At 35.6% G+C, this 16,478-nt stretch overlaps 1 protein-coding gene across 1 annotated transcript; it reads right to left on the reverse strand.

Moving 5' to 3' along the window:
- Positions 1 to 1,329, reverse strand: LOC129261760 (uncharacterized protein F54H12.2-like). The gene has a single exon (XM_054899802.2). It carries the CDS (start codon positions 1,327 to 1,329, stop codon positions 1 to 3), a length of 1,329 nt encoding a protein of 442 aa, XP_054755777.2.
- Positions 1,330 to 16,478: the final 15,149 nt, after the last annotated feature.

Genomic DNA, 16,478 nt, shown 5'->3' on the forward strand with positions numbered 1-16,478 from the left:
TTATCCTTGATGATCGTAGATGAAGTTCCTGCTTCGGTCAATCTGGATAAGCCCCTGTGCTTCGGATAAGACGATACAGTTTGCAGTTTTTGTCGAAGGTGTATCAAACTGGAGTTCGAGTCGTAGGTTGCCTTGTTTAACAAGGTTATGGTGACATCCATCCGATAGATCGGGAGTCACGTCAAAGGCGTACAACGTGTATCCCTTTGAATAGTCTTCTCTGTCAATGTCCAATCCTTTATCCGTAAACATACGCCCACAACCCATAAAGAGTGAATTGTAAGCTTGTAGAAAATTCTGTCCTGGTCCTTCAGCGTAATTTGGACGAAGAGGTCTCATAGGTATTGTTTCTCCGTCAATAGTAACCCCAATGAAGTTGAGATTACGATGTTTAAAGTTATAAGGATTTTTGGTATAGGATCCATTGTAGGCATCGTTTTCTACGAAACCGACGATGATTCGGTTGGGGAGTTGGCCAAGAAATGAATTGTCCTTGCTCACTGACATGTTACCAGCTGGGATCGAGAAGGAACGGACGTCTACTTTGTTCACGGGATACTTTGCGGTTGATTTTTCCAATGTTTTAGCGTGTGAGATCATCACCAATGGGTTGACTTTCACTCTCCTGACGTAGAGGGCAGCCTTATCAATGACCACTTTGTACTTTGGATTTACGTCGGATGATAGGAGACAGAACGAATCTTTGCTACGGTTGAATATGAGTTTTAAATCGACTCCAGGGAGTAAAAGCCTTTCCTGAAAGAACAAATCGGCGTATACAGGTCCTATCATAGAGATAAGTTTACTTCCAGCTATAAACATATGTCGTTTTTTTAGTCCATTGTTTGTTTCCCCATCTAAAGGATTGACGATGTCCATTTTACCAGCCTCGTCTTTGTAGTACAATTGTTGTGTAAGCTGGGATGTTTTTGTTTCACCTCCATAGTGTAACAATGTTTCCAATAAGGCTCGATAAGGGTAGGTGTTCGAAGGTTGGGATACCAATTTTTCATTGAGCATTACATCTACCTGACTGAAAAGCGAAGGTAAAAATAAATTGACAGGTCCAACCTGCGCATCTGCACCGAGAGGTGAATTGTCTGGGTTGACGATTTTGGTTGTCACTTGAATCATGGTTTGAGAAAAATCGACATATTCTTCCGCAGTTCCGCCTACGTTGAATTCAATAGGAGCTGCATCTGTGATAGTACTGACAGGATGATATTCAACCCAAGGTACTTTGAGAATACTCATTTGTGTACTAGGAATGGTAAAAAGATCCAATTCGGAATTACAGCAGGCATCACTCTTGTCGTGTAACTTAGCCATGATGGAAACGTTGTTATGCAGATTGGTTGAATGAATTATTGATCAAAGATGTCTGGTACCCGACGTCTTTTCGCTGGAGGGTTTTTTGACCGAATGGTCCTTTTCCTTGCTTGCTTCTTTCTTTTAACTTCTCTGAAGATCAACCTACGATTCCCTCCTGTTTGCGTTCCTCCTAGTGTCGTTTTAATCCTGCCCATTGTTTTGGATGCCAGTCGCTTCCCGGCTTTCGTCACATTCATCCTGGTCGCATTTTTAATATTTTCACCGTTGAGGGTATCTTGAACGATGTTCAGTCCTGTACTCATTGTCTCCTTACCCAGTGCCATAGCACCTTTTTTTAAAAGTGGGGCAGCCGATCTAAATAAACCCTTTACCAAACTACCCAGTCCATGTCCTCGGTGCATGACAGCTCCTTTAAAAAATGGAATACCATACCCTATTTGGCGTTGATAAATATGCATTTAATTTTTTATCATGGAAGGTCGTCTACGATGATGTACAATTAGAGTTTTATATTAATCATTTTCACAAAGAGGACGCACGTTCCCTAAAATGAAGCTTCACGATCACCTTCCCTCTTTCAAATGGCACGACTTCACCGGTTTCATTCGTTAATATAATATCTATAGTTTCAAATTGATACAGGTTTAAAGGAACGTAATGAGGGGAATCGTAAGTGCAAATGATGTTATCCGACTCTGTTTGGAATGACAGCCACGGTTCTCAAAAGAGGCACGCATGCATCCCCTACATATTGATGTTGCACAATATCGGAATAAATATAAAATGTATGAAAGAACATGTGAACGTCCATCGGCAGAGGGCTTAACGTAGATTCTGTAAGATAACATTCCCTGTCAAAACCCATCATTCTCGCTAGATTACAGGGTATCATCACCGCCGTTCCTTCTCCAATTTGTATGTAACACTTTCTCATTGTATGTTTATAAAATAAAACAACGGACGACCGTATACGTCTATCCATGACAGCATTGATTACCATGATTAATTATTCTCCTGAATTATAATAACCCGATGGTAATGTAATCGATTTCACCGTGTTGGGGTTATTGGAATTTGCATCATTACGGTGGGAAGTAATTACATTATTTTCTTCGTTGATTATATTCCAGCTCTTCTGGAATTGGAGTTCAGCGAGCCCTACTTCGAAATTTTCCGTGAGGGAAATAGGTGTATGAAGTTTCGTCGTGTAACGACATGTTTTGTTTTCAGGATAAATATTCATAGAGCTATTGCTCGGTAAAGTGACGTAAAATTGGGAGCTCATGATGAAGACCATCCAAACATGACCCTGTTCGAAAGACGATTTGACATTTTCTTGCGATGTTATACGCCTTTATCTCTTTTCTATCCTGTTCTCCCAACTGTCGAATTCTTTCCCATAACCCTTCCAACGTACCAGGTATTGTTTTTTACCCTTACGAGTCCTTGTTTTCAACACCTTTTCTATCAAATATTTGGCGTGTTTATCTTTCCTAACCTTTTGAAGATCGTATTCGTAGAAAGTACCCAATAATTCCTCTCCGTTGTAATCTTTCAGTTTTTATACCGGTGGCATCCTCCCAATGCATTTGCTGATAGTGAAACTTTCTTCTGACCAGTTACTCGCATACCCCTTTTCAAACCTCAGTTTGTTTTAACTGATACGTACCTGGTCACCCACTGCATATTTCATCTTCTTTTTCCTTTTAACTTTTTTTTGTTTTTGTTCCAAACAACGCTTTTAAAGCACGTTCTTGATTCTCGATTGTCACTTCTTTGGGCTTCATACCGATGCTCGAGTGAACAGCCCCATTGTACCCTCGCATGATTTCCTGCAATACATCGATGCATCGATACGAATTGTTAAAAGTTAAATACCTGTATACCCTGGTCATGAGAGTACGGTTAAAACGTTCCGCTACGGCACATTTGATGATGTTTTCCGTGGTGAAAAATTGAATATTTTGTTCTTTCAGGAAATCTTGAAATTTCTTGTTTAAAAATTCCTTTCCTTTGTCCGTGTGTAGCATAATAGGGACGCGACTCTGTTTCAAGATTTGTTTGAAACCGTGTATGATGTCATCGTAGGATTTGGTTTTGAGGGGTATGGCCCATGCATATTTAGATAGAACGTCGATACACGTTAGAATATATCGATATCCCTTGTTAAATTTAGTTATATTATTTCAGTCGATCAAATCAGCTTCCCAAATTTCATCTATCCCTCGCACTTTCACACGATTTCTTTTAAATTTCTTTCTTGCGGGTGTATGCAAAGTGTATGCATCCTGATGTTGTAACCATTCTTTCACCTTTTTCATTTCGACATTTGGAAATCCATGTTCTCTCACAGCCCGCCATAATTTTATCACACTTCCAAAGCCTGCACCGTGTTCTGGATTGTAATAACTTTCTCTCAAAGCTCTCTCCAACTTCTTCATGATTTGTTGTTCACGGCACTCCAACTTCTCTTATCAATGACTTATCTTTCACAAACACTAGGTTATAAATGATTGGTTACTCACTATTCTATCAAACTACACACACACATTTCTATATACTGCCCAAATAATGATGAAGCTTCACGTTTCTTTGTTGGTTTCTGAGTTATTATTATCATTATCATTATTACGAACAAATTATATACATGTATAATACAAAACATCAATAGAAGAGTCTATTTACATCGATGTTACAAATGTACAGTATAAAATGTAGAATACTTCTAGGGAGCGACCAAGGTAAGAGTCCATACAATAACTCGGGTGTCGTACTGTTCCAAGGTATTTCATACATCTTCAGTCCTATGGCAAAGAGTGAGTAGAGTTCCCTTTTCTTCGTTGTCGACATGTCAGTCATGTTATACACCTTCTCGAAGTAACAAAGCGTCGCCATTGCCCTGGGTAACAGATGAGGATGGTCCTTTCTTTCGAGACTCTCGGAGAGCAATATGTCTATACAAATAGATGCAGATTGTCGGTCTCTCGTAGACGCGTGACGTACAGACCTTGAAAGTCATCCTGCTGTTTTATCCTTTGACATATGATCCTTAGTTTGGATAGCTCCCTCTCCTTCATCTCATGATTCAGCTCCAACAAAATCCCTTCTATCAGAACAAAGGTGGTGTCATCATCGGAGGAAAGCCCCTGTCGACGTCCATGGCTCGGTATACAACCTGCACAGCCGCTTCGATTCCCTCCAGATGACGGGCTATATTCTTTCTCCTGGCTTCCAATTCCTCCTCTGTCTCCCCTTTCAGAATGAATTGAAGATGTTCCATGTACAGTCTCCAATCGACCTGGTCCGGTTTCAGCCAGAGGACCCGGGCTACGTGGGGGTAAAACTGCTCCACCTTCTGAGGGTCCAGGTAGCTGACTGTCTGGTGTACCGTGTGTTGAGGGTCGGATGATGGAAGGTAACTCGATATGTCGTCCGGTTGGTTTTTGAGACTCCACTGTGTTTCTACGATCATCAGGTACTCCGTCAGCATCATGAGCTCGACCTTCCCTACCGTCGTCTGCATATCGTGGCACCAATCGTCTGGAATTTCGGTCATCTTGTATCATGTGTGTTGGTCAATTATTGAGAGCAGTTTCGCAATGAAGTTTCATGATACCAATAACCCCTTTTATACGTTTTCTGACCCTCCTATAAAGCTGTAACTTACTATATTTAGTTCTATCTTGACATGGTCCAGACTTGTTTGGATGTGTCTTTTACTTTCTTCTTGTTTTAATGGTTATTTATGGATATGATTTCATCGGTGTTGTGCAATTCTCTATGACGTCATTGGTTTTGCACGTTCATTTCGCCATTCTATGACAACACACTTGTCAGGACTTGTTGAATTATATTGCTTAACTTATTTCTTGTTCTGCCTGATGATATGACGTCATTTGTCTTACGTCACACTCAGTGGCGTAGCTACGGGGGGGCCTGGGGGGGCACGTGCCCCCCCCCCCCTGAGATTTTGTGTGCCCCCCCAGGTGCCCCCCCCCCCCCAGAAAAAATTGGCAGAGCAAAAAAAAAAAAAAAAAAAAAAAAAAAAAGGGAGAAAGAAGAAAAGAAGAAAAGAAAAAAGGAAATGAAGAAGAAAGACAGAAGAAAAAAGAAGAGGAAAATAAGAGGGGGAAGACGAGTGAATGAAATGATATGAGGGGAAGACTTGCAATTAAAAAACAAATATTTTCATGTTACTATATAAAATTTTTGCCGGCGCTTCGCGCCAGAATTGCCTGTTCGATGAGATTCATATCTTGTTCAATAAGCTGATATGGAGCAAGTTTTGAAGTCAATATGCCAAACATATTTGAGCTCGGACATCGAGCTTTCATTATTTTTTTCGTTTACAAATTTAAGTGCTCTGTAAAATGTCCGTTTTATGGTCTACATATCACCATTTTAAGCTCACGCTGCGTGGTCACATTGTTTGATTTGCCAAGTTCATATTGTCTACGTGTATTCCATAATGTTCCATTAGACAAATGTATTCAGAATGCCCAGATTCTAGGTCTAAATCTAAAACATGTGCGATAGCCTGCATGTTCTTTATTTAAAATGTACTTAAATTATCCAGTTTCACATCAGAATATCGGCTCACGCTTCACGATCGCATTATTAATGATACCCAATAATTGACTATATCCTATTTATGATTTACAAAATATGAATAGTGTTCCGCTTTTGGGTCTAAAATCTCAATTTTCTTCCTCTCGCGCTTCGCGCTCGCATCAATTGTTAGTTACATACCTATTCCATTTATTAATACAAAAAGTGCTTAGAATGACCATTTTTAAAGTCGGAATGTCAAAAAATTTGCTCGCGCTTCACACTCGCATTATTGAAATATATACCGTCTTCGTGGGTAACTGTAAGTAGTCCTTAACAGGTCCCTTTTCGATAATGCTAGAACAGTTGATAAAAATTTCTGTTCGCGCTTGGCGTTCGCAGTAACCATCTAGTTACATACGAATTTTGTTCAGGATCACACATAACATTGCCCAGAAAATTAAATTTTCAGAAAAAAACACATGAAAGTTTTTTAAAAAAATCGCTCGCGCTTCGCGCTCGCAATTTTTATAAGGCTTATGAGATTATTTCATGTTTATGTTGTTTTATAAGAATAAAACTAAGAAGTGACTGATATAGGTGAAGACAATTTCGGGCCCCGTCCCCTATTGGCGAAAGTCGGATCCGCCGTTGTGACACATACACACACACCGGAAAAATGGCCGGTGCCCCCCCCCCCCTGAAAAAGCAAGGACCCCCCAGTGCCCCCCCCAAAAAAAAATCCTAGCTACGCCACTGGTCACACTGGTGACGTCATTTGTTTTTCATGTTTCGTCACTCTGTGACGTCATTTGTCTTACGTCACACTGGTGACGTCATTTGTTTTCGATGCGTCTCAAATCTATGACGTCATTCAATAATTATTCCATATTCTTATTGTTTTAACTTTTAATCCATATTCTTATTGTTTTAACGTTTTAATCCATGTCGCTATTGTTAATCCATATCGCTTTTGTTTTAAGGTATAATCCATATTGATCCATATTTCCATATTTATCGATCCCTATTTCATATTTATTGATTCATATTTATTGATCCATATTTCATAATTCATAATCATATTTCATATTTATCGATCCATTTTTCATAACTTTATTAATATTTCATATTCTATTGTTTACAACAATATAATATTCATAATTCATATTTCTATTGTTTTGAACAATAGGGATTAGTTATGTGACTATAAGTACACCTTTACTACTACTGTCTAAAAAAATCTTTAACGAAATATATCATTATTACTGTATACTGTATTTTGACTTTCAAAATGGCTACCATAGACATTGACTGTATTATGTACAACGCGAAATGGAAAACCAATTTTTACATGAGTGAGCACCATAAATACACGTTATTGTAATCTATGAGTAAAATATTGTCTGAAAGCATAATTTCTAACAAAATATGTAACTTCTTCTGCCATGTAGGGGATAAATACTATGAAAGTCAAAATGGCCGCCACAGGCCCTAACGGTATTATGTGAATGGGGACTAATGATTTAACAGATTTTGGCTTTGCTTGACTAAATGGTGTTTTATGAGTAAAATATTGACTGAAAACGTGATTACTAACAAAATATATCATATATCTTATGTAATTTAAGTGATAAATGCTATATTTCAAAATTCAAACTAGCCGCCATATGCCCTTTTGTGAAAATTATCTGTGTCCCCATTCAAAGTATATATAATACGATAAAGGCCTATAGCGGCCCATTTTCAAATTCAGAATGCAGTATTCATTACCTTTATGACACATGACATGATATATCTCATTAGAAACCATGGTTTCAGACAATATTTCACTCTTACGTCACAATCATATACAATAATTATAGTCAAGCATAGCCAAATTCTTTCAAAATTATATGTCCCTAGTTAAAAATGTCCATAATACTCTTAGGGACTATGGCAGCCATTTTTAATTTCAAAGTACAGCATTTATTACCTACATGACCAATATGTGGTGCATTTAGTTAGAAATCATGTTTAAGACAATATTTTTACTCATACATCACAGTTAAATGCATTTTATTATTCTTATTCTTGCAGGGCGGCGGAGCGAATTTGAAAGTGGCGGGCATATAGAAAACAGGGCACATTTTCTTTTGAAAGACAAAGAAAAAATTACATATCTACAGTGTCGTACCACACTATCTATTAAAAAATAATTGAACAATGTCCAATTTGTATAATTTGTATCAATTCAAAATGGCAGCCAGCATTGTTTTGCCTGTATCTCCTGATCTAAGACTCATAGAAAAAATGATTTCTTTGTACCTATGTTTTCATGGAAGGAGAATGCAATAAAGAACAGTATTCTTATCATATAATAACACAAAAAGGAGTTTTAAACAAAGTGAAACATTTAATGACGAATGTTCATATTCAAAATGGCCATAATTTAGCATTGTTTTGACAATTTTAAATTTATAATCCAAACCTCATAGTGAGCATAGTTGCATTGGCAAGTATGTAGAGTCAAATAATACCGAAAATTGTGTTCTTTGGGTGATATGATAACATACAAAATGTTTGAGACATTATAAAGGTTTGGAACAATGTCTAATTTGCATAGTTTGCATAAATTAGATCTAAATCTAGATCTAAGACTCATATAAACATGATTTTTGTGACTGTTTATGTTTAAGGAAAGAATAAAATTGAGGAGTGTTTGGATCATATGATAACACAAATAGAATTTTAGAAATACTGCAGTAGAGCAATGTTTAGTTTGCATATTTAAAATGGCCTTCTTCAAATTGTATTTTAAGATCTAAAACTCTGCAGTTTTTATATACCTATGTAATTAGGTTCAGAGAATACAATAAATAATTTAATCGTGGAACTGCAGGTAATTGTGATCTATGAACCAAGTTTTGTATGAAAATCATCATTACAAACGGTATTTACCATTTATTATGTCATGTATGGGAAAACTGCTGTATTTAATACTCAAAATAGCAGCCGCCACTGGATGCACAATGGCAAGGGGGCCCCAGAAATTTACAAGAGTGAGCACTAAAATGCACATTACTAAGATAAACGAGTGAAATACTGACTAAAAACACAATTTGTTAACAAAATATATAGAGAGTGAGCTGTATTTAAACTTAAAATAGTCGCCGCCACTGGCCCTAACAGTATTATGCACAATGGCAAGGGGGCCCAGAAATTCATAAGAGTGAGCACTAAAATGCATATTACTAAAATAAACGAGTGGAATACTGACTAAAAACACAATTGTCTAAGAAATATATTATTTACTATGGCATGTATTTGATAAATGCTGTATTTTGATATTCAAAATGGCCGCCAAAGACCCTATCAGTATTATGTAAAATGAAAAAGAGGACCAAAAAAATCACAAGAGTGAGCACTAAAATGCATGTATTTGTGATAAATAAATGGGATACTATCTAAAAACAAAATTTTTAACGAAATATATCATTCAGGTTTCAAGTTTGTGTCAAATACTCTATTTTGACTCTCAAAATGGCTGCCATAGACATTGACTATATTATGTACAACGCAAAATGGGAAACCATTGTTCACAGGAGTGAGCACCATATTAAAATACACGTAATTGTGATCTATGAATATTGTCTGAAAGCATAATTTCTAACAAGATTTGTAATTTATTCTGCCATGTCGGTGATAAATATTTTGAAAGTCAAAATGGCCGCTACAGGTCCTAACGGTATAATCATGATTATGTACAATGTGAATGGGGACTAATGATTTTAACAGGTTTTGGCTTTGCTTGACTAAATGGTGTTTTATGAGTAAAATATTGCCTGAAAATGTAATTTCTAACAAAATATATCGTATATCTTATGTAATTTAGGTGATAAATGCTATATTTCAAAATTCAAAATAGCCGCCATATGCCCTTTTGTGAAAATTATTTGTGTCCCCATTCAAATTATACATAATACGATAAGGGACTATGGCGGCCCATTTTCAATTCCAGAATGCAGCATTCATTACGTTTATAATAATATGATATATCTCATTAGAAACCATGGTTCTGAAACAGACTTTGAAACAGAGGGTCGTGGGTTCGAATCCCAGCCATGGCGTAATTTCCTTCAGCAAGAAACTGATCCACAATGTGCTGCACTCAACCCAGGTGAGGTAAATGGGTACCCGTAGGAAGTTATTCCTCAAGAAGCTGTGTGCGCTATGAACGCCTAGCTTAGTCGGGAAGGAGCGCCTTGAGCACCTAACAAGGTGGATATGTGCGCAATATACATACCCTATATTGTTATTATTATTATTATGGTTTTGGACAATATTCATTCTTACATCTTAATTATATACAATATTTATAGTCAAGCATAGCCAAATTCTGTCAAAATTATATGTCCCCAGTTAAAATGTCCATAATACTTCTAGGGACTATGGCAGCCATTTTGAATTTTCAAAGTACAGCATTTTATTATTCCCCGGTATTATTCTCACTCTTGCAGGGGCGGTGGAGCGAAGTTGAAAGTGGGGGGCACACAGAAAACAGGGCACCTTTTCTTTTGAAAAGGGCATTATCTTAAAACAAAGAAAAAATTACTTTACAGTGGCATAATGGGGGAAATTTTGAGGAGGCTAGATATGTCGTATCACGTGAATTTATAAGAAGCTAAATGACATTTTATAACGAAAATCCAATTTTGCGATAGATTTTGACAACTAACATTCGGAAAATAATATAATAATTCACCCTTTTCTCTTTCCGTTTCTCTTTCTTTTTCTTGGTAGTGAAAAATTGGGGAGGGGGAAAGACTCCCCCATCTATCTGTATGCTTCTGCTTATCTACCCCCACTCACATGACTCGTGAAGCTTACGGCACATAGGAATTATCCTTACAAGTGTTGAAGTAACGTATAAAAATGTAAAACATATAAAAACATATAAAAATATTGTTTTCTTGTTTCAAAGAGGCACTCAACACGTCAAATGAGTCCTTCTCAGGTAAAAGGGGTACCTATCTTGGGTAAAAAGGGGCAATGATTCGAGAATTAAACCAAGCTATAACAATGTAAAGTTATCATGTTCAAGAATGGTCTTGAGTTGTTAAGGGTAAAGTGAATGTGGAAGTGAATGCATGTGAAAATTGAGTAACATTAATGACATGAAAGAAAACTAAAATTATTTATTTATTTATTTATTTCGTTTTATTTATACAGGGTAGCCCCATCAGTAGTCTTGTACTGTTTTCTAGGGGGCCCTGTAAACAAATATTTACAATATAACAGACAAGCAAATTACATAAGGAAAAAAAAACAAATAGAACATGCAAAATAATCAGAAGTGAATACATGGGAAAAGATGATGGTACATAAGTACAATGTAGGGAAGTAACGTTAAATTGGTATACAGGTTGTTTGCTATACCATTACCATTCAATATAATAATAAACACAGCATTTATTATGCGCCATCTATCTAGTAAACTATTCCGAGGCGCATTTAAACCACTTCAAGGTTTTGTTTGGTATTTTGCAATCTTTCTGTGGGAATTCCCAGCTCTATTATCTTGCAAACAAATCACCAGCGAGCAAATAATAATGTATGATTCTATGTTAATTGTTGCCTCCTGGCAATATGAAATGTGACGGAGCAAAATAACCTTTGATAACATTAATAAGATTTAGCTTTCATAGCGAATATCATGTTCTATTTGAACTCTCGGTGCTTCAAAAGGACTTAAATATTATATCTTTTAAACCAAAACCATTTTAATCAAAATCAGCTTCAAAAAATTTCTGGCGTTAAAAAACAACCACATCATCTCTTACATTAAATTGAATTGAAACTTTTATCTCGTCCTAACGGGAAATTTGAATTTCACTGGTGCATTACAAATACGAAGTTGAGATGGGATGACACATATAAATCATGTCTTCAGAAATAATCAACTTAATTTGATAGGTAATAAGTAAAAGAAAATCATAATTTTTACAAAAGAATATTATAATAGTTTAAAACATATAAAGATGTTATAAATGTATATGCATTAATAATTACCTTCATTTTGGTTATGATATATTCCTAAATTTCAGTTCTACATTTATTTACCTATACACTGATTACCTTATCCTTAGACCCCTTTGAATAAAACATTTAGTTGAAATCGGACATCTACATTTACATTTAGTGCAATCATTTTCAATTTGATAATCCCTATTCATTTTCTGATCCGATTATTTTCATGCAAATGTGACCAGTATTTCCAGTGCATCGGTTGGGTGGGCCATTAGGTCACAGTGATTAAGTTTGCTCTCCTCTTCCCTGGCCACCAACTGATGCACTGGGCAAACTGCTATCAATATTGCACGTACCTGTATAATTTTTATGTCATTTTATGTAATGTTTGATATTGCTTTGTAAATCTTAAATATGTTTGAAGTGCCGAATAAATAATTAATAAATAAATAAGTCCTTATTTTAAAATACAATGAATTGTTTGTTATAAGAATCCAAACCCGAATTGATATAGCCATGATAGCTGGTAGGCCGGCTGTACCCTTCTTGTTTTGATGTCTTACCAGTATTGATTGAACCTGCAAGGTATAAAACACCATTTAATGCGATATACAATGGTACGGGTAAACAACTAAGAATATTACGTTAAACCATCTTAAAATGTAAAACATGTAAGTTTCAGTATGATTCATTTCACAGAATGCAATGTTTAACAAAGACAAGCGCATCTCATTACATTTTCCTAACATTCAATTCTCGTTTAGATTTTTTAAAATACACATAAGACAAATTGTAGAAAATTCACATTGTTTATATATTATTTTATTTTATTGATAAGAAACAAAAAGCTTTCAAGACGAACTTATATATATATAATTATCTTCATTATTAGAGAAAGAAAACATGATACTAGCGATTCATCACATTTTGTTGTTCCATTCTAAGTACAAATTAAAGTTAAATCGTACTTTTGTCTTGTGGATTCAAATTATGTTATGATTTTGGTATAAATATCACTCTCATTCAATCAATGTTTTTGAAGCTTTCTCAAGCAATACAAAGCAATGATTGATCAATATACATTGGGGGAATTCCAGGATCATATTCCACAAAAACTTGTTATAACGATAAATGCCAAATTTGCATATCAATTTTACCATTAGCCAATAAAATTGAATGATTTCGGTAGCTTAAAACTGATATTGCACTTTGTTATTTTAACTAGTTTTATGAAACAGAATCCTGGAATTCCCCAAGATATTTGGTTCGTGTTGTTTACAGATCCATACATTCATGCATGTCTGATTGGGTTACTTTATTTACGGGTTACTTGGGTTACTCTAGCGTCAGTATACCTGACAATAGAATCAGATCTGTTTGTTTGAACCGTATTCCATACATGACCCATAAACCCACACACATTTACCCATACACTTTTTTCCATTATGTTTTTATTAAGGATTTCAAATGGACAAATCTTCACCCCCACCAAAAATGTCTTAAATAGTTTATGGAAAAGTGGAATGGAAAGTAGTAGCATATGTTGTATTATAAGGACACAAGAAGTGACTAACATAACTAACATAAACTATTTTTATGAACTGTTGACAGAGTTCGTAATTTCACACAAATATAATGGTAAAGATATAAATTATGAAATAAGCAAATCCTTTTTCATGAAATTAGTCAAGTGTAATTGGGACCAAAATATAGAAACTAATAACATATTCAATAAAATACAGACAGAGGACGTAGAAAGATATCGATTTAACGATAAATGTCTTAATTCTGACAATACTAAGACTAAACAAAGATACTCAAACCTCAGTAAGAATTTGAATTATCTGGTTGCAGAAACTGAAAATGAATTTACTAAAATACAGACAGAGGACATCGAACGATATCGATTTAACGATAAATGTTTTGATTCTGACAATACCAAGACTAAAAAAAGATACTCAAACCTCAGTAAGAATTTGAATTATCTGGTTGCAGAAACTGAAACTGAATTTACTAAAATACTGATGGAGGACATCGAACGATATCGATTTAACGATAAATGTTTTAAGTATGACAATACCAAGACTAAAGGAATATACAAAAATCTTTGTACAAATTTGAATTATCTGGATTCAGAAACTGAAAATGAATTTTCTAAAATACTGACAGAGAACATCGAACGATATCGATTTAACGATAAATGTTTTAAGTATGACAATACCAAGACTAAAGGAATATACAAAAATCTTAGTACAAATTTGAATTATCTGGATTCAGAAACTGAAAACGAATTCACTAAAATCCATTTAAATGAATTTGTCTCTATGAGCAGGCTTAGTAACTGTGCAACTAATAAAATAATGTACAACAGTGATCAACCCAATAAGAATCATTCCTTCAAAAAGATCTTGAGAAAGCTAGAAAATGAAACTGTAAAGGATTTCAAACTAGATATCACCGAGAAAGGAACAAAGAATTCCTCCTTTAAAAACGATATCCTTGATAAAATAATTTGTAATCATCAAGCCAATAAGAATCATTCCTTCGAAAAAAATCTCGAGAAAACCAGAAAATAAAATTATAAAGGATCTGATACTAGATATGAGATATTATAAATATTATAAATATCATAAATAATTTGTAATCATTGAAGATGACCTGAAGCATAAATAATACTTTTATAGAGTGGTAACAACTGGATTGTTTCGAGTTATCAGTAAGAGCGTTAGAGTGCTTGAGAATTGGTACCTTGTCTTCAAGGTGAGGGATATACAGCACGATGTTCAAACTGATAAAACTGGAGCATAGGTAAGATGCAAGTGTATCTAAGTTGTCATACCATGGAAAATTATATTGAATAAGGTGTCATACTGACGCCAAATTATTGAAGATACAAGGTGTCAACTGACGCCAAATTATTGAAGATACAAGGTGTCGTACCGACGCCAAATTATTGAAGATACAAGGTGTCAACTGACGCCAGATTATTAAAGATACAAGGTGTCAACTGACGCCAAATTATTGAAGATACAAGGTGTCGTACTGACGCCAAATTATTAAAGATACAAGGTGCCATACTGACGCCAAATTATTGAAGATACAAGGTGTCAACTGACGCCAAATTATTGAAGATACAAGGTGTCAACTGACGCCAAATTATTGAAGATACAAGGTGTCAACTGACGCCAAATTATTGAAGATACAAGGTGTCGTACCGACGCCAGATTATTGAAGATACAAGGTGTCGTACCGACGCCAAATTATTGAAGATACAAGGTGTCAACTGACGCCAAATTATTGAAGATACAAGGTGTCAACTGACGCCAAATTATTGAAGATACAAGGTGTCATACTGACGCCAAATTATTGAAGATACAAGGTGTCGTACCGACGCCAAATTATTGAAGATACAAGGTGTCATACCGACGCCAAATTATTGAAGATACAAGGTGTCAACTGACGCCAAATTATTGAAGATACAAGGTGTCGTACCGACGCCAAATTATTGAAGATACAAGGTGTCATACCGACGCCAAATTATTGAAGATACAAGGTGTCATACTGACGCCAAATTATTGAAGATACAAGGTGTCATACCAACGCCAAATTATTGAAAAAGTTGGAACGAAAGGGTCAGGGGTGGGTGCTCTTCAAAGCCTATAGTGAGTATCAAAAAAGGAAAATTAATTTGAAAAAAATACCATTGTCCAAGGCAACCACACAACTTAACGTATATTTACTTTTACCCTTCAAGGCTTGGTATTAACAAATCTTTCAAAAGTATGGCTGAGTGTATTTCAGTGTGTTCACAGTGTTTTCTCAGTGTTTACATTTTTCACTATATTTACAGTGCGTTTACGGTGTTTTCACATTGTGTTCAGTGTATTCGCAGTGTGTGTACAGTGTATTCACAGTGTGTTCATTGTGTTCACAGTGTATTCCCAGTGTGTGTACAGTGTGTCACAGTGTGTGTATATTGTGTGTACAGTGTGTTCGGTATGTTCAGTGTGTTCACAGTGTTTTCTCAGTGTTTACAGTGTGTTGTCGTTATGTTCGCAGTGTGTTCATTGGTTCTCACGGTGTGTTCACACGATATAGAACACAATGTGAAATAACGTTCAGCATGATTGACATGTTATAGTCTACACAGTGGAAAAAACTATGTTACATTTTCTTATTTCCATCGCAGTACATATAGATTAGTGGTTGCCTGACATGGTAAAAATTAATATTCCTGATCTCACAAGGAAGTCCTACCTGCACCTTCTCGTGGTGAAGAGTGTTAAGATATCATGATCCCTCACGTGACATCAGACATCTTATGAAATTTGTTAGAATAAATCAAGTGGACCATCTTAGCGTCTCAAAATGATGTTTCGCTGCTCCAAATATATTTATTGTGATTTCAAATTCGAAAGAGTAATATGAAGCAAAATTCGTATGGTTATTTTATTTTCTAGTCTATCTCATAACGAAACGCACTTGTCACAACCCAATATGAGTTACATTGATGGCAACATGAATTCATGATATCAACCAACGTAGGAGGGCGCTTTATCATCAGAGTAATTGATAAGAGAGACACAGAGAGA

This window comes from Lytechinus pictus, chromosome 8 (assembly GCF_037042905.1).
Source record: "Lytechinus pictus isolate F3 Inbred chromosome 8, Lp3.0, whole genome shotgun sequence".
Classification (NCBI taxonomy): Eukaryota; Metazoa; Echinodermata; class Echinoidea; order Temnopleuroida; family Toxopneustidae; genus Lytechinus; species Lytechinus pictus.

Bases quoted from the DNA above. Each gene is read 5' to 3' on its own strand.
- LOC129261760 (XM_054899802.2), bottom strand. From the start codon at position 1,329: ATGGCTAAGTTACACGACAAGAGTGATGCCTGCTGTAATTCCGAATTG.